The sequence below is a fragment of the Salmo trutta genome, chromosome 3 (assembly GCF_901001165.1).
Source record: "Salmo trutta chromosome 3, fSalTru1.1, whole genome shotgun sequence".
Classification (NCBI taxonomy): domain Eukaryota; kingdom Metazoa; phylum Chordata; class Actinopteri; order Salmoniformes; family Salmonidae; genus Salmo; species Salmo trutta.
Window position 1 is genome coordinate 11,502,467 of NC_042959.1, and position 26,311 is coordinate 11,528,777.

At 45.5% G+C, this 26,311-nt stretch overlaps 1 protein-coding gene across 1 annotated transcript in view; it reads left to right on the top strand.

The window, feature by feature from the left end:
• The first annotated feature begins 3,809 nt into the window (after positions 1-3,809).
• The window catches only part of LOC115164014 (actin-binding LIM protein 3), an 81,373-nt gene continuing 58,871 nt past the window's right edge, over positions 3,810-26,311 (top strand). Inside the window, exon 1 of the mRNA XM_029716164.1 lies at positions 3,810-3,836. Within this exon, the coding sequence (XP_029572024.1) occupies positions 3,810-3,836 (27 nt within the window). The remainder of the gene's footprint in view (positions 3,837-26,311) is intronic.

The window sequence follows — 26,311 nt, forward strand, 5'->3', positions numbered from 1 at the left end:
ACTGGATTTCAGTGGCTGTTACGTAGGTGGGACGAGTTCGTCCCACATGCGCCAGAGAGGTTAACCAAAATATGCCACAAGACTTAGAATTGCCTTATGTGTATCCTACAAAAAAGTTTCACTGTTATAAGCAATTTTTTTTGACTTTTTGAAATTCCCCAAATTACAGGGCTTAACTTCCCGTGGAAAATTTCCGAAAAAATGTGGGAAATTTACTGGAAAGTTTCCGACTCTTTGCAACCCTACACTGGACCCTACATCACTCTCTGATGGATATGTCCCCGCCAAGGTCTGGAGAAAGAGAGGGGTGAGAGAGAGGGGAAGATAGAGGGGGTAGAGAGAGAGAGAGACTATGCTGAGAGACTGTACTGGTCACTGACTTACTACAGCTAATAACCACCTGCTTTGGATTTAGCTGAGGTGAGTGTCTCTTCTCCTCCTCCCCCTCCCTCTTCTGTTCTCTTCATCCCTTTCTCTTCTCCTCCTCCCCCTCTTCTGTTCTCTTCATCCCTCTCTCTTCTCCTCCTCCCCCTCCTCTGTTCTCTTCCTCCCTCTCTCTTCTCCTCCTCCTCCTCCCCCTCCTTCTCTTCTGTTCTCTTTGTCCCTCTCTCTTCTCCTCCTCCCTCTCTTCTGTTCTCTTTGTCCCTCTCTCTTCTCCTCCTCCCCTCCCTCTCTTCTGTTCTCTTCATCCCTCTCTCTTCTCCTCCTCCCTCTCTTCTGTTCTCTTTGTCCCTCTCTCTTCTCCTCCTCCCCTCCCCCTCTTCTGTTCTCTTCATCCATCTCTCTTCTCCTCCTCCCCTCCCTCTCTTCTGTTCTCTTCATCCCTCACTCTTCTCCCCCTCCCTCTCTTCTGTTCTCTTTATCTCAGTGGTGAGACGTAGAGAGAGAGAGTGCGATGGACCTGTCACCTCCAATCGCCAACAATCCCTTGTGTGTGAGCTCTCAGCAGGTGTTGAGGTCGGCGCAGAAATAGCAGCAGAATCACAACCAGGAGTCCCATAGGGTGGCACACAATTAGCCCAGCGCCGTCCTGGTTTGGCCAGTGTAGGCCGTCATTGTAAATAAGAATTTGAACTGACTTGCCTGGTTAAATAAAAAGAGAGAGAGAGTGATTGGCCTTGGCTCTTTCAGCTAATAGGCATTATGATGTCCCTAGACAACATTACACAACTATTTGGCTGTGTTAATAATCACCATATTATTTCAGGTTTATCTTCATGTGTTTTGCATGTGCTTGTAGAGAACCATTATGGTAGTATGTGCAAAACACATCATACTGCATCATAATTTGACACTTTCTGTATTTTGAAAGTTCTATAACTTGATTGCTGACATGGAAAACATTTAAGGACTGTATCAACAGTGGCTTTTGAGTGGAATTGTCTTTTAATCTGGGTAATCCTGTGGTGTGAACTTTCCCTCTCTGTGCTGTTGATGTCCTCAGGATGGAAGACAGGTGAAAGGCATTATCCTCCTTCTCTCCTCTCTATGCCCTGGCTAGTGGCGAGCTCCCATGATACCTCTCCTCTCCCCGTCTCCTCTCCTCTTCTCTCACCCCTCTTCTCTCCCCTCACCCCTCCTCTCCCGTCTCCTCTCCTCTCCCGTCTCCTCTCCTCTGCAGAGGACAGAAGCCTAGAGGATTACTCTACCTGGCACACACTACTTCCCCTGTGGCACAGAGAACTGGGTTAATCTATACTCACAGACACATACACACACACACACACACACACACACACACACACACACACACACACACACACACACACACACACACACACACACAACACACACACGTCTAAGAACCCACTTTTTTATTGGCATGTCTGTGGAAACCTGTAGAGTTTTGTTTTGTTTGGATTCCTCAGACCTAATTGTAACATAATATAGTAGTAGACATCCACCGTTCCCCCTGCATCCTGTGTTGATACAACAAACTAGTCTTAGTGTTAGAGTTTACCTTTTGTGTTGTGTTCTCTCCCTGTTCGGGAGTGCCTGGCCAGAAATACTGAGATTGTTTCCTTCACAATGCTGGCAACACAATTGACCAATCACCTATTATAGAATGTGGGAGTGAGCAATATGTCAAATCCACAAACAAACACACTCACAAATATGCATACAGGGTACGATAGACGGGTAGAGAGAGTCGATGAGAAGGTGGAGCGAGAGAGAGAGCTTGTAGAGGTGACAGACTTCACAGCTTCATAACAAGTGTTAGCAGAACACAGTGATATGATTATGTAAATCCTTCTCCTCAACGTACATTATACATTAAGTCTATATATAGTTTACTGCATACAATGGCAGTCTGTGAACACAAGGCTCTTGCTGACTTCAGTATAGTACAGGTTATATATATACTGACTGGTTTGTATTGCCCCCTATTCCCTACATAGAGCAGAGCCCTATGGGCCATGTTAAATAGTAGTGAACTGTATAGGGGGCCATCTGGGAGACACATATTGACTGTTATGATTGGATGAGGTCAGCTGTGCTCTCTCTCTCTCTACAGCCTATCAGCAGGGTTCTTTGGGCGGTGAGCGGAGCTCTGGACCTATCCGGTGCCAGCGTTGTCGGGAGGTGTGTAAGGGAGAGGTGGTGCGTGTTCAGGACACACACTTCCACGTCAAGTGTTTCACCTGCACAGGTAAGGACACGCATGGCTACCTTCACTGCTTATTAGAAAGGTGTCTGTATGCACTCTGCAGGGAAAGCCCTCTTCCTGCAGTAGTAGGTCACTCCTGAATGTTAAGGCTCTTACAGGCTGGGACTCAGACTGTGACATCAAGTCCCTGTCGACACACACACACACACACACACACACACACACACACACACACACACACACACTCCAAACCATGCCAATAATGATCCAGACGAAGGATTAGAAGAACCGTGTAGGAGGGTGTGGGCTCCTGCTAAGAGGTGTGTAGGAGGGTGTGGGCTCCTGCTAAGAGGTGTGTAGGAGGGCATGGGCTCCTGCTAAGAGGTGTGTAGGAGGGCGTGGGCTCCTGCTAAGAGGTGTGTAGGAGGGCGTGGGCTCCTGCTAAGAGGTGTGTAGGAGGGCGTGGGCTCCTGCTAAGAGGTGTTTAGGAGGGCGTGGGCTCCTGCTAAGAGGTGTGTAGGAGGGCGTGGGCTCCTGCTAAGAGGTGTGTAGGAGGGCGTGGGCTCCTGATAAGAGGTGTGTAGGAGGGCGTGGGCTCCTGCTAAGAGGTGTGTAGGAGGGCGTGGGCTCCTGCTAAGAGGTGTGTAGGAGGGCGTGGGCTCCTGCTAAGAGGTGTGTAGGAGGGCGTGGGCTCCTGCTAAGAGGTGTGTAGGAGGGCGTGGGCTCCTGCTAAGAGGTGTGTAGGAGGGCGTGGGCTCCTGCTAAGAGGTGTGTAGGATATTGAATGCATTGAAGATGGCGCCGACGGAGATGGCAGCATCGCGACTAGCTCTTAGGAGACTTTGCAGTATTTTTCATGTTTATGTACATTTATGTACATTATTAGTTCAGGAAATGCGGTAACTCACCAGAACTACCAGCATTACGACCAGGTATATGACTTCCCTGGAGCAGATCCTTTGTTCACTCTTCCCAGAGCAATTGAACTTATTCCAGAGGCCGACCCAAAACATCGGCGGCAGAGAAAAGGCACTTGAGGTGGCCTGCTGGTTCGACTTTGGAGGTGTGCACACCACCCACCGCTTCCGAGTATATTACTCGCTAATGTTCAGTCTTTGGATAACAAAGTTGATGAGTGTGGATCAAGGATTTCTTTCCAGAGACACATTGGGGCCTGTAAAATACTTTGTTTCACGGAAACATGGCTCTCTCGGGATACTCTGTCAGAGTCAGTAAAGCCAGCAGGATTCTCAGTACATCACACAGACAGGAATACATACAGTGGGTTGCAAAATGATTCACCTGCCTTGGCATTTTTCTTATTTTGTTGCCTTACAACCTGGAATTAAATTAGATTTTTTGGGGGTTTGTATTATTTGATTTACACAACATACCTACCACTTTGAAGATGCAAAATGTTTGTTATTGTTAAACAAACAAGAAATAAGACAAAAAAACTGATCTTGAGCGTGCATAACTATTCACCCCCCCAAAGTCAATACTTTGTAGAGCAACCTTTTGCAGCAATTACAGCTGCAAGTATCTTGGGTTATGTCTCTATAAGCTTGGCACACCTAGCCACAGGGATTTTTGCCCATTCTTCGATGCAAAACTGCTTCAGCAGTGAGTAGAACATTTAAACGTGTTAACCTTCACAAGGCTGCTGGCCCAGATGGCATCCCTAGCCACGTCCTCAGAGCATGCGCAGACCAGCTGGCTGCTGTGGTTACGGGCATATTCAATCTATCCCTATCCCAGTCTGCTGTCCCCACTTGCTTCAAGATGGTCACCATTGTTCCTGTACCCAAGAAGGCAAAGATAACTGAACTGAATGACTATCGCCCCGTAGCACTCACTTCTGTCATCATGAAGTGCTTTGAGAGACTAGTCAAGGATCATATCACCTCCACCCTACCTGTCACCATAAACCCACTTCAATTTGCTTTCCGCCCCAATAGATCCATAGACGATGCAATCGCCATCACTCTGCGCACTGCCCTATCCCATCTGGAAAAGAGGAATACCTATGTAAGAATGATGTTTATTGACTATAGCTCAACATTTAACACCATAGTACCCTCCAAGCTCATCATTAAGCTCGAGGCCTTGGGTCTGAACCCCGCCCTTTGCAACTTGGTCCTGGACTTCCTGACAGGCCAGCCCCAGGTGTTGAAGGTAGGAAACATCACCTCCACTCTGCTGATCCTCAACACTGGGGCCCAACAAGGGTGCGTGCTCAACCCCCTCCTTTACGCCCTGTTCACCCATGACTACGTGGCCAAGCACACCTCCAACTCAATCATCAAGTTTGCAGACGGCACAGGCTTGATTACCAACAATGACAAGACAGCCTACAGGGAGGAGGTGAGGGCTCGGAGTGTGGTGCCTGGGAAACAGCCTCTCACTCAAAGTCAACAAAACAAAGGAGATGATCGTGGACTTCAGGAAACAGCAGAGGGTGCACCCCCCTATCTTCACGTTCCTTGGCATACACATCACTGACAAACTGAAATGGACCACCCACACAGACAGAGTGGTGAAGAAGGCGCAACATAGCCTCCTGAGGTTGAAGAGGCTAAAGAAATTTGGCTTGTCACCTAAAACCCTCACAAACTTTTACAGATGCCATTTGAAAGCATCCTGTCGGGCTGTATCACCGCCTGGTTTGGCAGCTGCACCTCACGCAACCGCAAGGCTCTCCAGAGGGTGGTGCGCTCTGCCCAACACATTACCGGGAGCAAACTACCCGCCCTCCAGGACACCTACAGCACCCAATGTCAGACGGAAGGCCAAAAAGATCATCAAGGATATCAACCACCGAGCCACTGCCTGTTCACCCCGCTATCATCCAAAAGGCGAGGTCAGTACAGGTGCATCAAAGCTGGACTGAAAAACAGCTTCTATCTCAAGGCCATCAGACTGTTAAACAGCCATGACTAGCACATTAGAGGCTGCTGCCTATAGGCATAGACTAGAAATCACTGGCCACTTTAAGGAATGGAACACTAGTCACTTTAATAATGTTTACATATTTGGCATTACTCATCTCATATGTATATCCTGTATTCTATACAATTCTACAGTATCTTAGTCACTTAATGTTTACATATCTGGCATTACTCATCTCATATGTTTATACTGTATTCAATAATATTCTACTGTTTTCTATAATATTCTACTGTATCTTAGTCCGTTCCACTCTGACATCGCTCGTCCATATGTATATAGTCTTAATTCATTCCTACTTAGATTTGTGTGTATTGGGTATATGTTGTGTAATTTGTTAGATGTTACTTGTTAGATATTACTGCACTGTCAGAGCTAGAAGCACAAGCATTTTGCTACACCAGCAATAACATCTGCTAATCACGTGTATGTGACCAATAACATTTGATATAGTTGTTATACACACTAAGGAAATGTAAAACATTTCTCTGTACAATCTCTACCTACAGTGTGATGCATTGTGTCATGATAACAACAGTGCTGTAGGTAGGGCCAATGCTTTGTGGCTGTGCTATCATCTTAGAAGTTTAAATGAATGCCTGCTTCAGCACATCACATACAATAGTTCACTGCCACCATAGAAAGCGTTTGTATAAGCTACTTAGTCGAGGATTGTTTCAAATGGGGTTTTATGATATCCCCCTCTACTTTCACTTGTGTGTTTTCAGTTGAGGGGTTGCTGTGGTAACCATGTGAAAGGGCCCCCTTCCTCTGATTGGTGGTTATTCTCAGCCTCACTAGGGAGCCTCAACCAATGGGAAACCCCCATTACAAAGACCAGAGAGAAGGTTCAGGCAGAGAGAGAGAGGGGGGGGGTATATTTCCCCCTAAGTCATGATGTCATGTGTTTGTTTCTCCATCTCTCTCTCTCTCTCTCCTTAACCTGAGCTCTCCTCTCCACTCCTTTCATCTCAAAATGGAACCAATGGAATAGTCTCAAAAGTGCAAAATGCAAACTCAAGCAAAAATAGTTAGACATGGACGTATTTGACCCAGGTCTGACCTGGACCAAAGCAGAGACAGGTGATGCCAGTACAGTAGAGCAGTATTGTGTGACCATGCCCTCCCTCTATGTGGTTCTATCCACTGTTTCCAGTAGCATCGATGGCCACAGCTTTCTAAAGACCTGCTATTGTTTCACTGTCACCCCCTACCCTTCCTACCCTTCCTTCCCTCCCTACCCTTCCTTCCCTCCCTACCCTTCCCCTCGACTACATGTTCTCTCCTCTAGTCCCCCTCTTTTCTGTTCTGTTTGTTTTTCATTCCTGTTGTTTGTCTTTGGCTGATGATGATCTGGGTGTGTGATGGGGAATGGAAAAGACACATGAAGAAGATAGAAAGATGGAGAGAGAGAGAAAGAGGTTGGTCACGGTTTAGGCGGCAGTTACAAACCAAGCATTCATCTCTCTCTCTCTATCTCTCTCCCCTCTCGCTCTATGATAGTTATCCAAGCATGAAATCAATTTCCCATCATGGGACAGTTTGACATTGACTTGTTCAGTGTGTGATAGGGTGGCTAAATGAATAAGTCTGTGTGTGTGTGTGTGTGTGTGTGTGTGTGTGTGTGATAGGGAGGCTGAAAAGGCTACATTACACTCTGGTCAATTTCATTTGAGGAATTGTAAAACACCAAGTTGGACTACGTGGTCATATTTGTCATAACCATGTATTGTTCCTGTGATATTAGTTAATTTATCTTTTTGTGTTGTCTGTCTGGCTGTAAGGAAACATACAGTGCATATGGAAAATATTCAGACCCCTTTTTCCACACTTTGTTACGTTACAGCCTTATTCTAAAATTGATTCAATTGTTTTTATCTCTCATCAATCTACACACGATACCCCATAATGACAAAGCAGAACAGATTTTTAGAAATGTTTGCAAATGTACAAAAATCAAATGGAAATATCACATTTACATAAGTATTCACGCTCTTTACTCAGTACTTTGTTGAATGTGGAGCGTCGCTGGACAGCTATTTTCAGGTCTCTCCAGAGATGTTCAATCGGGTTCAAATCCGGGCTCTGGCTGGGCCACTCAAGGACATTCAGAGACTTGTCCCTAAGCCACTCCTGCATTGTCTTGGCTGTGTGCTTAGGGTTGTTGTCCTGTTGGAAGGTGAACCTTCACCCCAGTCTGAGGTCCTGAGCACTCTGGAGCAAGATTTCATCAAGGATCTCTCTGTTCTTTGCTCCGTTCATCTTTCCCTCGACCCCGTCCCTGCCGCTGAAAAACATCTTCACAGCATGATGCTGTCACCACCATTCTTCACCATAGGGTTTCCTCCAGACGTGACGCTTGGCATTAAGGGCAAAGAGTTCAATCTTGGTTTTATCAGACCAGATAATCTTGTTTCTCATGGTCAGAGAGTGGGCTGCCTTGTGCCTTTGACTGAGGAGTGGCTTCCATCAGGCCACTCTACCATAAAGGCCTGATTGGTGGAGTGCTGCAGAGATGGTTGTCCTTCTGGAAGGTTCTTCCATCTCCATAGAGGAACTCTGGAGCTCTGTCAGAGTGACCATCAGGTTCTTTGTCACCTCCCTGACCAAGACCTTTCTTCCCCAATTGTTCAGTTTGGTAAGGCGGCCAGCTCTTGGAAGAGGCTTGTTGGTTCCAAACTTCTTATGGATCAAATCCGGTTAGCAGGATCGATTTGACAACATCCGGTGAAATTGCAGAGTTCAAAATTCAAAAACAATTCTTAGAAATATTTAACTTTCACACAATCACAAGTGCAATACACCAAATTAAAGCTTAACTTCAGAATTCAAAAAGGCTTTACGGCGAAAGCAAACCATGCGATTATCTGGGGACAGCGCCCCATCAAACAAACACATACAATCATAATTCAACCCGCCAGGCACGACACAAAACTCAGAAATAACAATATAATTCATGCCTTACCTTTTAAAGAGCTTCTTCTGTTGGCACTCCAATATGTCCCATAAACATCACAAATGGTCCTTTTGTTCGATTAATTCCATCGTTATATCTCCAAAATGTCCATTTATTTGGCGCGTTTGATTCAGAAAAACACCGGTTCCAACTCACCCAACATCTAAGTTACCTGTAAACTTTGTCCAAACATTTCAAACAACTTTCCTAATCCAACTCTAGGTATTTTAAAACGTAAATAATCAATAAAATTTAAGATGGGATAAACTGCGTTCAATAGCGGAGAAAATGAAAGTGGAGCGAGCTTCAGGTTACGTGCCCCAAACAAAACAGTCCACTTGGCTCTACACCCAGAAAGGAAATGGCTACTTCTTCATTTCTCAAAAGAAAAACATCAATCAATTTCTAAAGACTGTTGACATCTAGTGGAAGCTATAGGAACTACAAGCATATTTTTATTAAAACAGGCTTGCCATAGAAAACCAATGGAAAACAGATTGACCTCAAAAAATTATTTCCCTGGATGGATTGTGCTCAGGGTTTCGCCTGCCAAATCAGTTCTGTTATACTCACAGACATTATTCAAACAGTTTAAGAAACTGAGTGTTTTCTATCCAAATCTACTAATAATATGCATATCCTAGCTTCTGGGCCTGAGTAGCAGGCAGTTTACTTTGGGCACGCTTTTCCTCCGGACGATAAAATACCGCCCCCTATCCCAGAGAGGTTAAGAATGATGGAGGCCACTGTGTTCCTGGGGACCTTCAATGCTGCAGAAATGTTTTGGTACCCTTCCCCAGATCTATGCATTGACACAATCCTGTCTCGGAGTTCTACAGACAATTCCTTCAACCTCATGGCTTTTTCCTCTGACATGCACTGTCAACTGTGTGATCTTATATATATATATATATATATATATATATATATATATATATATATATATATATATATATATATATATATATATATACAGGTTTGTGCCTTTCCAAATCATGTCCAATCATTTGAATTTACCACAGGTGGACTCCAATCAACTTTTAGAAACATCTCAAGGATGACCAATGGAAACAGGGTGCACCTGAGCTCAGTTTTGAGTCTCGTAGCAAAGGGTAAATAAGGTATTTCTGTTTTTATTTGTCATAAATTTGCTAAAAATTCAAAAAAATCTGTTTTTGTGTTTCATTATGGGGTATTGTGTGTAGATTGATGAGGGAACAAAAAATTTTCATCAATTTTAGAATAAGGCTGTAACGTAACAAAATGTGGACAAAGTTAAGGGGTCTGAATAGTTTCCAAATGCACTGTTTAGGGAGAACTCTTTATATTTAACTCATTTCACCTTGGGAAACAATAATACACTGTTTAGGCAGAACTGTTTATATTTAACTCATTTCACCTTGGGAAACAATAATACACTGTTTAGGCAGAACTGTTTATATTTAACTCATTTCACCTTGGGAAACAATAATACACTGTTTAGGCAGAACTGTTTATATTTAACTCATTTCACCTTGGGAAACAATAATACACTGTTTAGGCAGAACTGTTTATATTTAACTCATTTCACCTTGGGAAACAATAATACACTGTTTAGGCAGAACTGTTTATATTTAACTCATTTCACCTTGGGAAACAATAATACACTGTTTAGGCAGAACTGTTTATATTTAACTCATTTCACCTTGGGAAACAATAATACACTGTTTAGGCAGAACTGTTTATATTTAACTCATTTCACCTTGGGAAACAATAAGTGCCATTTTCTATGAAGCTATTCCTTTCAATCCTTCCTCAGACTCTCACTGTCTGTTATCATCACTTGTCTTTCTTTGTCTGTTTCAGTCTGTCTGTCTCAGTCTGTCTTTCTCCATCTCTCTCAGCAGGGAGTTCAGTAGCATTGTGATGGAAAGAGCAATAGAGGGACAGACAGAGATTATTATTATTATTACAGCATTCTTTGAGTGTAGCAGCACTCCGTTATAGAGAAGTCATTTTAATTACATTCTGTTGTCGGCTCCGTCTCTTCTCTCTATTGTAACAACCAATACAGCACGCACACACACACGCATATACAACCCCTTCTGTACACCCTTCACCTGTTTGTCGTATCTCTCCCTTACTGTATTGATTCACATTAGATCCAGAGCTCAACATTATGATAATTCATGTGTCATGCATTACTGAGAGAGCACTAATTGTGTTTATCCTCCTATTTAAACCCATTATAGAGCAACTGATTATGGCGTGGAGAAGAAGCCTTGTAATCGAAGTCCAAGACAAAACACTATGGAAAATACATTGATATAGTGTAGAAAATAAACTGTGGAACATACACTAACTGTATGATTTATTGTATGGGATAGTAATAATGTCTTAGACTATTCTTATTGACAAACATTTAAGGAGAGGCAGCACAACAAAATTTCAACTTAATAATATGCACATTATCTTTTCAATGTACATGACATTGCCTTATCTTTCATTGTCACTGGCAATGTGACATTTCTGTTCTGCAGCTCTAAATTGACTGTAAATACCAGTATCACAGTAGCCACTAGCCAATAAGCTTACAAACTATTAAAACATTTGAGCAACTTTTCATCCAAACATATTAGACTCTTGAATAACGCAATAATTCACAAGCATTTGCAGACAATTAAAGGGTTTATTTTCTTGTTAGCAAAATGTAGTTTGCAAGACAATAACACAGCTAACTATGCTAGCAGGTAACATTAGCATATCAAACATGAACGTTTATTTCTCTCATATGAATATAAATGTACAGTTTCAGGATATTAAAGTTACCTTTAGAACAAACCAGTTTGCATTTTATCGGACAATGAAAGAAAGTTGAAAACCAATCGTGTCACGCCCTGACCAGTAAAAGAGGTTGTTTGTTATTGTAGTTTGGTCAGGGCGTGGCAGGGGGTGTTTGTTTACTGTGTTTCGGGGTTTTTGGTTGATGTTCTATGGTTTCTATTTCTATGTGTTTTTCTATTTCTTTGTTGGGGTTTTGGAACGACCTCCAATTAGAGACAGCTGGTTGTCGTTGACTCTAATTGGAGGCCATATTTAAGTGGGTTAGTTTTCTCTTGTGTTTGTGGGTGGTTGTTTCCTTGTATAGTCTGAGCACCTTACGGGACTGTTTTCGTCGTTTGTTTTGTGTAAGTGTTTTGTTTTCCTTCGAATAAAAGAAAATGTTCAATATACCTGCTGCAGTTTGGTCTACTACATACGACGAACGTTACAGAACCACCCACCAAGAAAGGACCAAGCAGCGGAGGAAGGAGCAACAGAGGAGCTATTTGGAGTAGTGGACATGGGAGGAGATACTAGATGGTAAAGGACCATGGCACCAGGCTGGGGAGTACAAGCGTCCGAAGGAGGAGCTGGAGGCAGCAAAGGCAGAACGACGGAGGTATGAGGCATTATATCCTCCATTTCAGGAGGAGAGAAGGCAGCCCCCCCCCCAAAAAAAATGGGGGGGGCACACGGGTAGTTTGGCTGGGCCAAGGGTTAGCCCTGAGCCAACTCCCCGTGCTTATTATGGGGAGCGTTTGGCGTTGAGAGCACCGTGCTATGCGGAAGTGCGCACGGTCTCGCCCATCCGCACGCACAGTCCGGTACGGTTGATACCAGCTCCCCGCAAGTGCCGTGCTAGAGTGGGCATCCAGCCAGGGAGAAGTGCGCCGGCAGAGCACATCTGGCCACCAGTGCGTCTCCTAGGCCCAGGCTACCCTGCACCTGCTCTACGCACGGCAGCCATCATGCCTCAGCACAGCCCAGTTCGCCCTGTGCCAGCACTCCGCCCTTGCAGGGCTACAGTTACAATCCAGCCAGGACGGGTTGTGCATGCTCTGCGCTCCAGACCTCCAGTGCGTTTTCAAGAACCAGTGTATCCTGTTCCTGCTCCTCGCACTAGCCCTGTGGTGCGTGTTACTGTTCTGGCGCCTCCAAAGCCAGCCCCACGCATCAGGCCTTTAGTGCGTCTGCCCAGTCCAGTACATCCTGTTCCTGCTCCTCGCACTAGCCCTGTGGTGCGTGTCACTAGTCTGGCGCCTCCAAAGCCAGCCCCACGCATCAGGCCTACAGTGTGCAGTCCCCGTCCAGAGCTTCCGGTGACAGTGCCCCGTCCAGAACTTCCGGCGACAGTGCCCCGTCTAGAGCTTCCGGCGACAGTGCCCCGTCCAGTGCTTCCGGCGACATCCCACAGTCCGGAACTGGCAGAGCTGGCCCACAGCCCGGAGCCGGCAGAGACGGCCCTCAGCCGGGAGCCGGCAGAGACGGCCCTCAGCCGGGAGCCGGCACAGACGGCCCTCAGCCCGGAGCCGGCACAGACGGCCCTCAGCCCGGAGCCGGCACAGACGGCCCTCAGCCCGAGGTCTCCAGAGACGCTCCTCAGCCCGAGGTCTCCAGAGACGCTCCTCAGCCCGAGGTCTCCAGAGACGCTCCTCAGCCCGAGGTCTCCAGAGACGCTCCTCAGCCCGAGGTCTCCAGAGACGCTCCTCAGCCCGAGGTCTCCAGAGACGGCCCTCAGCCCGAGGTCTCCAGAGACGCACCTTAGCCCAGAGCCTTCAGCAGTGGTCTACAGCCATGAGCCTTCAACAGGGGTGGGCAGGTTAGAAGGGGGACTAAGGCCGGAGCCTGAGCCACCTCCGTAGTTGGAGGATTAGGGAGGGGGGGTGTAGCACGGGAGCCGTCGGTGACGTGGCCACCCTCCCTCCCCTCCCTTTAAGTTTGGGGTTATATTTTGTGGGGGTTATATTTTGTGGGGGTTTTGTGTTTCGGTGCTTCCGGGGTCTGCACCTTTGGGGGGGTACTGACACGTCCTGACCAGTAAAATGGGTTGTTTGTTATTGTAGTTTGGTCAGGGCGTGGCAGGGGGTGTTTGTTTAGTGTGTTTCGGGGTTTTTGGTTGATGTTCTATGTTTTCTATTTCTATGTGTTTATCTAGTTTTTCTATTTCTTTGTTGGGGTTTTGGAACGACCTATTAGAGTCAGCTGGTTGTCGTTGCCTCTAATTGGAGGCCATATTTAAGTGGGTTAGTTTTCTCTTGTGTTTGTGGGTGGTTGTTTCCTTGTATAGTCTGAGCACCTTACGGGACTGTTTTCGTCGTTTGTTTTGTGTAAGTGTTTTGTTTTCCTTCGAATAAAAGATGTTCAATATACCCGCTGCAGTTTGGTCTACTACATACGACGAACATTACAAATAGAACATGAAAATAATAGACTACTGGTTTCAGTTGGCAGATGGAAGTCTGTATAGAATAACAGACTACTGTTTCAATGGCAGATGGAAGTCTGTATAAAATAGACTACTGGTTTCAGTTGGCAGATGGAAGTCTGTATAAAATAATAGACTACTGGTTCAATGGCAGATGGAAGTCTGTATAAAATAGACTACTGGTTTCAGTTGGCAGATGGAAGTCTGTATAAAATAATAGACTACTGGTTTCAGTTGGCAGATGGAAGTCTGTATATAATAATAGACTACTGGTTTCAATGGTCAATGGCAGATGGAAGTCTGTATAAAATATTTTATACAGACAACTTTGAAGGTAGATATAACATTCCTCATAATATGTAGTAAAACATTCAGGTTTCAAACAATTAAGTAGCTATATGTTTTAAAAATGCATACTGCCTCCAGCTCACTGCAAAGTGGTGTGAGATGTGCGAATGGAGCCTGCCTTCCCTTGCCTATGCATTTGGATGGCGAATGGAGCCTGCCTTCCCTTGCCTATGCATTTGGATGGCGAATGGAGCCTGCCTTCCCTTGCCTATGCATTTGGATGGCGAATGGAGCCTGCCTTCCCTTGCCTATGCATTTGGATGGCGAATGGAGCCTGCCTTCCCTTGCCTATGCATTTGGATGGCGAATGGAAAGGAACGCGGGCACTTCAATTACCAGTTGAAAAATACAAATATTAGCTCTTTTTAATCATAGCCTCCAACTATTTTTAACACATGATTGCATTTAGAATTTTTGTGCAATGATTGGGCCTATAAAAACAGTGTCTGACAGATTTTCTGCTCAAAGTCTCTGTATGATGTGCGTGTGTGATAAATAAGATACATAACGAATATACACACGTGCCAATTTAATTCCACTAAATGATGCACATTAATCCATAGACCGAAAAGCATGACTGGTAAACTGTATTTACATCATCTGGTATTTACATCAATGAATAGGCTAAAAAGTATTATTTTGCTTTGTTTTTTTTCTTCTCCCGGACAATTGGCCGGTGGCAATTTTATTTATTGGCTTTTCTATTTTTTTTACGGCCAAAGGCCAGCTATTACTGGCTAACTGAAAACCTGGCGAGGACACACGTAGCCACACACACACACACACACACACACACACACACACACACACACACACACACACACACACACACTAAGGATGATATGTAGTATTATATTACTGGTAATGGTAGCACACTGTGTATCGTGGCCTAATGACACACTGACCACATTTTCCGTTGGTTGCTAAAGTGGCACTTTCCCATTCCAGCACAGCTACCAGGCATTGCAGTGGTCTAAATGCATGTTCCATATGGACAGCTCCTTAGCGAGATACACGCTCACTCACACACTCACTCACGCACGCACGCACGCACGCGTCAGGTTTCAAAACCATACAAATCGTCTGTCAGCAGTTTTGTGAGTCAAAACAGATTTCTACAATGTCCAGAGTATCAGGACTACTGTAAGAGGTTACCTGTATCTGTTTGTCTCTGGTAAAAGTTCCCTTAAAGAAAGGAACAGGTAGGGAGAGAGAGGGAGGCAGGGAGAGAGATGGAAGCAGGGAGCGAGGTAGATGGAGGCAGGGAGAGAGGTAGATGGAGGCAGGGAGAGAGAGAGAAATGGAGGCAGAGGGAGAGAGAGAGAAATGGAGGCAGGGAGAGAAAGAGAAATGGAGGCAGAGGGAGAGAGAGAGAGAGAAATGGAGGCAGAGGGAGAGAGAGAGAAATGGAGGCAGGGAGAGAAAGAGAAATGGAGGCAGAGGGAGAGAGAGAGAAATGGAGGCAGAGGGAGAGAGAGAGAAATGGAGGCAGAGGGAGAGAGAAAGAAATGGAGGCAGAGGGAGAGAGAGAAATGGAGGCAGGGAGAGAGAGCGATGGAGGCAGGGAGAGAGAGCGATGGAGGCAGGGAGAGAGAGCGATGGAGGCAGGGAGAGAGAGAGATGGAGGCAGGCAGGGAGAGAGAGCGATGGAGGCAGAGAGAGATAGCGGCAGGCAGGGAGAGAGAGGTGGAGGCGGAGAGAGAGAAGGAGGCAGAGAGAAATGGAGAGAGAGATGAGGCAGAGAGAGAGAGATGGGGAGAGAGAGATGGAGGCAGAGAGAGAGAGCGAGATGGATTCAGAGAGAGAGAGAGATGGAGGCAGAGAGGGAGATGCGAGAAAGGTTAGACCCAACCAAATCATGAGAAAACAAAAAGATAATTACTTGACACATTGGAAAGAATTAACAAGAAAATTCAGCAAACTAGAATGCTATTTGGCCCTACACAGAGAGTACACAGTGGCAAAATACCTGACCACTGTGACTGACCCAAACTTAAGGAAAGCTTTGACTATGTACAGACTCAGTGAGCATAGCCTTGCTATTGAGAAAGGCCGCCGTAGGCAGACCTGGCTCTCAAGAAAAGACAGGCTATATGCACACTGCCCACAAAACGAGGTGGAAACTGAGCTGCACTTCCTAACCTCCTGCCAAATGTATAACCATTTTAGAGACACATATTTCCCTCAGATTACACAAATCCACAAAGAATTCAAAAGCAAACTCTGATTTTGATAAACCCCCATATCTATTGGGTGAAATACCAGTGTGCCATCACAGCAGCAAGATTTGTGACCTGTTGCCACAAGAAAAGGACAACCAGTGAAGAACAAACACCATTGTAAATACAAACCATATTTGTTTATTTATTTTCCCTTTTGTACTTTAACCATTTGCACATCGTTACAACACTGTATATATACATAATATGACATTTTTAATGTCTTTATTCTTTTGGAACTTATGTGAGTGTAATGTTTACTGTTAATTTTATTATTTATTTCACTTTTGAATATTATCTACTTCCCTTGCTTTGGCAATGTTAACATATGTTTCCTATGCCAATAAAGCCCCTTGAATTTAATTGAATTGAATTGAGAGAGAGATGTGAGTTAGAGGGGATGGGAGCTTCCTGTAGCTATAGCAACCACTGCCACGCTGCTCCAATCACCAAGCTAATGTGTGGTTGCTAGGGAGACATTGCAAGATTTCAGGGAGATGAGTTTAGGCAGCTGTGGTTTTCCCTCCAGAAGCTGTTGGATTTAGGATCGAAGACAATCTTTGTCTCAAATACACCCTATTCCCTATACAGTGCTCTGGTCAAAATTAGTGCACTATTTAGGGAAAACTGTACAATTTGGGATGAAAACAGGGATTATCCTGCATCTAGTCTCCTAAAGGACCACTGCTTGAGGGGAGAAACACACTCATCGGCCCTGCCTATTGTCTCTCCCTTTTGTGTGTGTGTGTGTGTGTGTGTGTGTGTGTGTGTGTGTGTGTGTGTGTGTGTGGGTGGGTGGGTGGGTGGGTGGGTGGGTGGGTGGGTGGGTCTGTAAGTGAGAGATTCTCTGGCATGCCAATGGATTGATCTGTGACGGCTGTGTACACACTCACCCAGTTCTGTCTCATACGTTTCAACAGTGTTTATTGGTTGGTGATGTGTTAACTTCTCCTTGTCTTTTCCTCCCTAGTGACTATGGTTAGGTTTTATCTTTGTGTATTCTTAATGAGGGTTCCCTCTGTTCCTTCTGTATGTCTGAGTAAGATGTCTTGTCTGCTCATCATCAAATTGGGTTGTGTTTTGTCCACAAGCTGCTTAGTTAGGGCTGACTACCTGAGATCTGGAGAGACTGGCTTAAATTCACTGTTTTATCCTGGAGTCTTCATTAACACCTAAACGATTTAACTAAGAGTCTATCCCTCTCGGCTCTCTCTCTCTCTCTCTCTCGGCTCTTTCTTTCTTTCTCACCCTCCATTCCTTCAGCCCTCTCTCTTGGCTCTGTCTGTAAGAGTACATTAATTACAGCTGAAGCGTTTCCCAAAGGTTCAGAAGGCAATGAAAGACAGGAGGAGAGGAATAGAGGAGAGGCGGGGGAGGGAGAGAATGGAAGAGTTGGAGAAAGTGCCGATGAGGAGGAGAGTGGGTAAGGAACACAGAGTAGAACATGTAGGGACATATAGGATGTATGGGGAGGTTGGGAGGACCTGCTCTATCCTGTCCCTGCTGGAGGTCATCATACATGGTCTTTACACTACCAATGCCCAGGCACTCCATGTGTGTTTGGTTGTGTGTGTGCGTGTGGATGAGTTTGTGTGTGTGTGTGAATGAGTTTGTGTGTGTGTGTGTACCATTGTCCTAGCCAGCAGCCTTATACCCAGGCTTGGTGTAATAGCATAGTGTTGACATTAGCAGTAAAACAATTAGACTGTGTGGGTATCCCAAATGTCACCCTATTCCCTACTGGACCTGGGACTGGGGCAGGGCCCTGGTCAATAGTAGTGCACTATATATAGAGCCATTTGGAACACAGCCTGTAGCTACAGTAGTATGGCTAACAGACTCCACAGAGAGGACAGACATTTGTGAAACGATTCATCACAGAGAAAAAGAGCAGAGGCGGGGAGGCATGATGGAGAGAGAGTGGAAGACTTACTGACTTACTGACTTACTGACTTACTGACTTACTGACTTACTGACTTACCGAGTTACCGACTTACCAACTTACCGACTTACCGAGTTACCGAGTTACCGACTTACCGACTTACCGACTTACCGACTTACCGACTTACCGACTTACCGAGTTACCGACTTACCGAGTTACCGAGTTACCGACTTACCGACTTACCGAGTTACCGAGTTACCGACTTACCGACTTACCGAGTTACCGACTTACCGACTTACCGACTTACCGACTTACCGAGTTACCGACTTACCGAGTTACCGACTTACTGACTTACTGACTTACTGACTTACTGACTTACTGACTTACTGAGTTACTGAGTTACTGACTTACTGACTTACTGAGTTACTGACTTACTGAGTTACTGAGTTACTGACTTACTGACTTACTGAGTTACTGACTTACTGACTTACTCAGTTACTGACTTACTGACTTACTCAGTTACTGACTTACTGAGTTACTGACTTACTGACTTACTGACTTACTGACTTACTGAGTTGGAATAGTAGAATACACAATGCAAACATTTCTCTTCTCCCTGTGTAGAAATAAACTGTAAAACTGTGTATTTTTCTCTCTGCCACATGGCAAAATGACTAGAATTGCATTAAATGTTTTAGAAAATTGTGAAATCTTCTCGATGAAAAGTGTGTAGATTTGCGGCATTCTTGCTTTAAAACCACAACATTTTCTCTATGCCTAGTGGCAAAATGTGTAGAATTGCAGGAAAATAACTCAAACGTTTTCTCTCCGCTGTCAAGAGGGCTGCTAAAATGGTTTGCTTGCAAGGTGGGTACACAGACCCGCAAGCCACTGTGGCCCCCCATGATGAGTTCAGATTTTTGTAGCCCCCACCCCATCATCGTTGCCCATCCCTGGTCTAACACAATGCTACAGCCTTTCACAGACCATGTGGTCCTGATTAGAAGTAGTAAAAAGCAGTTACCCAGAGCTTTCTTCATGGGCCAAGCCACAGCTGCTCTGCCCTGTCAGGGATAGGCACAGAACAACACATCACAACCCAGCCCTGAACTGCCTAGCCTATAACACTCGCAGCAGTCTGTCTTTTCACCCCGTAGAGACCCCATTGTCATTTCCTGGTAACTAAGAGAGATTTGGGAACACAAAATGCTGCAGCTCCACCTCAGCCTTTAGCATGGGATGCCACTGTCTCTAGGGCAACCACGGAAGGTTAATGGCTCCTATGGCAACCAGGGGAACGGGGACGTCCCTGCCCAGAACATACAACCAATGGTCACTCACCACACAGGGTAACAATGTGATTACCAAGAACAGGTGGACCTTTCACCAAAACCACCTACCCTGCAGCTGCATCCCAAATGGCACCCTATGCCTTGTCTAGTGCGCTACTGTTGATGGGTCCTGGTCATAATTAGTGCACAATTTAGGGAATAGGGTGCCATTTCAGATGCAACCAGTCCCACCAAATGCATTTAGGCTGTCATATGGCCTGATGCTATGGTAATGAGATGCATTAGGTTAATGATATGAGTGGTTTCTGTGTTTGAAGTCTGACCAGGTCTGGTGGGGTCTGGGAACATACTCTTAGTGTGTGCCACAGATTGAAAGGCTGGTAACTGCCGGAGAGATGGGGGAGGGGGGAGAGAGAGAGAGAGAGAGTGAACAAGAGAGAGTGTGAGCAAGAAAGAGGGTTAGAGAGAACGAGATAGACATGATTAACTATTTCAGCATGCCACATTTAGCTCAAATAGTCAATTGAATTTCTTAACATTACTGTTGTACGTTTTCCATCTAGATTTACTTATAATACTGTATTTTCTCTCTCTCTCTCTCTCTCTCTCTCTCTCTCTCTCTCTCTCTCTCTCGCTAGGAAGTGGAATTAGAAGTGCAGCTCAGTTTCCACCTCATTTTGTGGGCAGTGTGCATATAGCCTGTCTTCTCTTGAGAGCCAGGTCTGCCTACGGTGGCCTTTCTCAGTAGCAAGGCTATGCTCACTGAGTCTGTACATTGTCAAAGCTTTCCTTAAGTTTGGGTCATTCACAGTGGTCAGGTATTCTGCCACTGTGTACTCTCTGTTTAGGGCCAAATAGCATTCTAGTTTGCACAGTTTTTTGGTAAATTCTTTCCAATGTGTCAAGTAATTCTCTTTTTGTTTTCTCGTGATTTGATTGGGTCTAATTGTGTTGCTGTCCTGGAGCTCTGTGGGGTGTGTTTGTGTTTGTTTGTCCTCTCCTGTCAGATATCATGTGCTATGTGGTTTTGTGGTCAGCTTTCTGGCTGCTTCTCCCTGTTTTCAACTCCACTGGGACGTTGTGTTTGAAGCACTGCCATTGTTCGGTGGTTCGGGAAATGTGGCCGGCACACACACACATCACTCACACACACACTCACTCACAAGCCCTATAATTGTCTCCCAATACTAGCTGGATCTCTCTCTCTCTTCCTCTTCCTCTTACTCTTCCTCTCCCTCTTCCTTTTGCTCTTTTACTATCTCCCTTTCCTTGCTCTCTCTCTCTCTCTCTCTCTCTCTCTCTCTCTCTCTCTCTCTCGTTCCCCCTCTCTTTCTCAGCAGCAGCTCCTGTCTAGGTGCCAAGCTCTCTCAGAATGATGAAGGTTCATCATTACATCTCTCCATAGACAATGTCAAACTCCATGATGATTTCTCTATACACAGCGCCTCATGTCATGTCAGATGGATGGACCTCTCGTCTCTCTCCTGGGACACTGTTCCCTACTGTACATAGTGGGCCCTGGTCAAACGTAGTGCACCAAATAGGGAATAGGGTGCAATTTGGTATGCAGACAAAGATTAGTTCATAGTGAAGAACTATTAATATTCTTTAGCTGTGTTAAGTTAAGTTGTTGAAGGGTGTGTGTGTGTAGCGAGGGTGGCAGGATGGATGGTGTGTGTGTGTGTGTGCGTGTCCACTGGGACAATACAGCTCACAAAGGAAGATGATATGAATGCATATGATAGAATAATGACTAGGAGTGTCATTGCCCAGAGAGATCACTCCAGATTCAAGGCAGAATTTGACGTTTTTGCTGGTCCCCAGGAACGTCGGGAGATGCAGTCAAAAAAAAAAATATATATATATATATATATATATATATATATATATATATATATATAATTGTCCACTAGAAGAAGAAAAAAGTGCCCAGAGTTTGAATTGAACCTGCAGTCTATGGAGCAAGAGCTTGCTGCTCAAACCACTACTGCACCATCTGTCCACAACAAGTTAGAAAGGCCAGTCTTAATAAATGGCTAAACGTAACCGAGGGTTGTTTTCTGTTTTAAACCTTCATTTTTAACTTAACCAATTTGATTTCATGGCTCAACTGTTCGTTTTTTTCAATCACTTTGGAAAATATTTCAGATGCAAGTGGTATATTTTCAGAATTCTGAGCACAAAACAAAACACTTGTAATTCCACTGTTTTATGTTCAGAACCTTTGAGCCTGTTGGAGTTAACTAAACACTTCCTTCACCCCTGAGTCATTCATGCAAAATTACATGAGAACATTTTGTTTATCCACCGATACTTCAGATAATGATAGGCTCAACTTTTAGTCATTTTAACTAGGATTTCATCCAATGGCAAGAAATGCATGATACCATTTTCTAAACAGATATTTTTGAAGTGCGGTCTATAAGGAATAATATAGGGTGAATACCAGTTACAGTATTTAACCATGTACCAGTATTTACACATTTTTCAAGTTTAATGCAAATAAAATATATATGTAATTTGTCTGTATCCAATGTAAAGTTTAGAGCTTGTTGAGAATAATGTCATTCTTACAGTTTCAGTGTCTGTAGATGAAGAAATCATCAGATACTGTGCATACAGAAAGTATTCAGACCCATTGACTTTATCCACATTTTGTTACATTACAGACTTATTATAAAATGTATTAAATATTATTATTTTTTCATCAATCTACACAAAATACACCATAATGACAAAACAAACACAGGTTTTTTAAATTAAAGCAAACGTATTCAAACTATTTGCTATGAGACTTGAAATTGAGCTCAGGTGCATCCTGTTTCTATTGATCATCCTTGAGATGTTTACAACTTGATTGGAGTCCACCTGTGGTAAATTCAATTGATTGAACATGATTTGGAAAGGTACACACCTGTCTAGATAAGGTCCCACAGTTGACAGTGCATGTCAGAGCAATTGTTTGCAGAGCTCCGAGAAAGGATTGTGTCAAGGAACAGATCTGGGGAAGGGTACCAAAACATTTCTGCAGCATTGAAGATTCCCAGAAACACAGTGGCCTCCATCATTCTTAAATGGAAGAAGTTTGGAACCATCAAGACTCTTCCTAGAGCTGTCTGCCTGGGCCAAACTGAGCATTCGGGGGGGAAGGCCTTGGTCAGAAAGGTGACCAAGAACCCAATGGTCACTCGGTCAGAGCTCCAGAGTTTTTCTGTTGAGATGGGAGAACGTTCCAGAAGGACAGCCATCTCTGCAGCACTCCACCAAGCAGGCCAGACAGAAGCCACTCCTCAGTAAAAGGCACATGACAGCCCTGCTTATAGTTTGGCACCTAAAGGACTTAGACCAGGAGAAACAAGATCTCTGGTCTGATGAAACCAAGATTGAACTCTTTGGCCTGAATGGCAAGTGTCACGTCTGGAGGAAAATGTCACTATCCCTATGGTGAAGCATGGTGGTGGCACCATCATGCTGTAGGGATGTTTTTCAGCAGCAGGGACTGGGAGACTAGTCAGGATCAAGCGAAAGATGAACGGAGCAAAGAACAGAGAGCTCCTTGAAGACAACCTGTTCCAGAGCGCTCAGGACCTCGGACTGGGGCCAAGGTTCCCCTTCCAACAGGACAACAACCCTAAGCACACAGCCAAGACAGTGCAGTAGTGGCTTCTGGACAAGTCTCTGAATGTTCTTGTGTGGCCCAGCCAGAGCCTGGACTTGAACCCGATCAAACATCTCTGGAGAGACCTGAAAAGAGCTGTGCAGCGACGCTCCCCAACTAATCTGCAGAGAAGAATGTGAAAAACTCCCCAAATACAGGTGTGCCAAGCTTGTAGCGTCATACCCAAGAAGACTCGAGGCTGTAATTGGGGCCAAAGATGCTTCAACAAAGTACTGAGTAAAGGGTCTGAATACATGTGATATTTTTTTTATCTATGTATTTTTTTTTTATCTATAAAAATCTACAACTTTTGGGGGTTTGTCATTATGGGGTAGTATGTGTTAGTTGATAAGGGGGAAAAAAACTATTTAATACATTTATTGGTGGTATTGGTGCAGAGCGGTGTTGGTGCAGATCGGTGTTGGTGCAGATCGGTGTTGGTGCAGAGCGGTATAATGTTTGTTGTACTCAGTCAGTTGAAAATGCGCTTAGAGTTTTTAAACATGAGCCATTTGATGATCTGTTTAGATTTTTGTGCCTAGACTTGTGAAAATTGCACCAAAGTGATTGAAAAAGTGAGGGAGACGGAGAGGGAGAGACGGAGAGAGGGAGAGAGGGAGAGACGGGGAGAGGGAGAGACGGAGAGACGGAGAGACGGAGAGACGGAGAGAGGGAGAGACGGAGAGAGGGAGAGACAGAGAGAGGGAGAGACGGAGAGAGGGAGACGGAGAGACGGAGAGAGGGAGAGAGGGAGAGAGGGACAGACGGAGAGACTGAGACGGAGAGAGGGAGAGACGGAGAGAGGGAGAGACGGAGAGAGGGAGAGAGGGACAGACGGAGAGACTGAGAGACGGAGAGACTGAGACGGAGAGAGGGAGAGACGGAGAGAGGGAGAGAGGGACAGACGGAGAGAGGGACAGAGGGAGAGACGGAGAGACAGGGAGAGACGGAGAGACGGAGAGAGGGAGAGACGGAGAGAGGAGAGATGGAGAGGGGGAGAGACGGAGAGCGGGAGAGACGGAGAGCGGGAGAGAGGGAGAGCGGGAGAGAGGGAGAGACGGAGAGACGGAGAGACTGAGACGGAGAGATGGAGAGAGGGAGAGACGGAGAGAGGGAGAGAGGGACAGACGGAGAGAGGGACAGAGGGAGAGACGGAGAGACGGAGAGAGGGAGACGGAGAGAGGGAGACGGAGAGACGGAGAGAGGGAGAGAGGGAGAGACGGAGAGAGGGAGAGACGGAGAGAGGGAGAGACGGAGAGAGGAGAGATGGAGAGGGGGAGAGACGGAGAGCGGGAGAGACGGAGAGCGGGAGAGACGGAGAGCGGGAGAGAGGGAGAGACTGAGAGACGGAGAGACTGAGACGGAGAGATGGAGAGAGGGAGAGACGGAGAGAGGGAGAGAGGGACAGACGGAGAGAGGGAGAGAGGGACAGACGGAGAGAGGGACAGAGGGAGAGACGGAGAGACAGGGAGAGACGGAGAGACATGGAGAGATGGAGAGACGGAGAGAGGGAGACGGAGAGAGGGAGAGACGGAGAGACTGAGAGACGGAGAGACTGAGACGGAGAGATGGAGAGAGGGAGAGACGGAGAGAGGGAGAGAGGGACAGACGGAGAGAGGGACAGAGGGAGAGACGGAGAGACAGGGAGAGACGGAGAGACATGGAGAGATGGAGAGACGGAGAGAGGGAGACGGAGAGAGGGAGAGACGGAGAGACTGAGAGACGGAGAGACTGAGACGGAGAGATGGAGAGAGGGAGAGACGGAGAGAGGGAGAGAGGGACAGACGGAGAGAGGGACAGAGGGAGAGACGGAGAGACAGGGAGAGACGGAGAGACATGGAGAGACGGAGACGGAGAGAGGGAGAGACGGAGAGAGGGAGAGACGGAGAGAGGGAGAGAGGGAGAGAGGGAGACAGAGAGAGGGAGAGCAAAAGAGCAAAATGGTGATTCACTGATCTGATTAAAACATATTGATCCTCCTTTAGAAGTGCTACTGACCTTTTAGGGACCACAACCACTACAGTAACTATAGTTGATCTCTTCACTTGGCCTTACAGACAAATAACTGTGGAGAATACCAACTCTGTTTACTAGAACAAATCACACGTGATTTAGTAGTCTCTCTCTCTCCATCTCTCTCTATCTCTCTCTTTCTCTCCATCTCTCTCTCTCCATCTCTCTCTTATCTCTCCATCTCTCTATCTCTCTCTTTCTCTCCATCTCTCTCTCTCCATCTCTCTCTTATCTCTCCATCTCTCTCTCTCTATCTCTCTCTTTCTCTCCATCTCTCCCTCTCTCTCTCTCTCTTATCTCTCCATCTCTCCCTCTCTATCTCTCTCTCTTTCTCTCCATCTCTCTCTCTATCTCTCCATCTATCTCTCTCTCTCCCTCCATCTCTCTCTCTTATCTCTCTCTTTCTTTCTCTCTTTCCATTCCTCTCTTTCTCTCTTCTCGTGGAGAACATGTAGGAAAGGGTATTTTGTTCCGTCTCATTTATCTCCAATGAAGGAATCGTTTCTGGATCTTCTGGAGAAAATTCGTTTTCACATTGTCTTTATTTTCACATCACACCAAACTGTTAGCCGAGTGTCCACAAACGGTATACCCGACACCCGGAAACACACACACACACACACACACACACACACACACACACACACACACACACACACACACACACACACACACACACACACACACACACACACATATGGAATGGTGTCAAATATTTCAAACACATGGTTTGATACCATTCGCTTCGTTACAGCCATTATTATGAGCCATCCTCCCCTCAGCAGCCTCCAATGGCAAGCATGCATGCAAATACACACACACACACACACACACACACCATGTCTATGTCTGCCTGTCTGTAATGAGGGTGGGCTGTTCTGTCTGGAGAAGCGGGGAGGAGGAAACCTAATGAAACCCAACAATATCTCTGTCAGAACCACCACTAAACAACCCTCTGAGCTCCCCATAAAACACTAATTGGCTCATTTCGAACAGTTACTGTAGTTTGGTGCAAGCAGTTTTGTTTCTCGTTTTTACCATGGTTTATCATGTAGAATAGTTTGGGTGTTCAGTCTTTAACCTAATCCACCATCTCTCTCTTTCTCCCTCTCTTTCCTCCTCTCCCTCTCGCTCTCCTTCTCTTCCCCCTCTCTCTCACTCT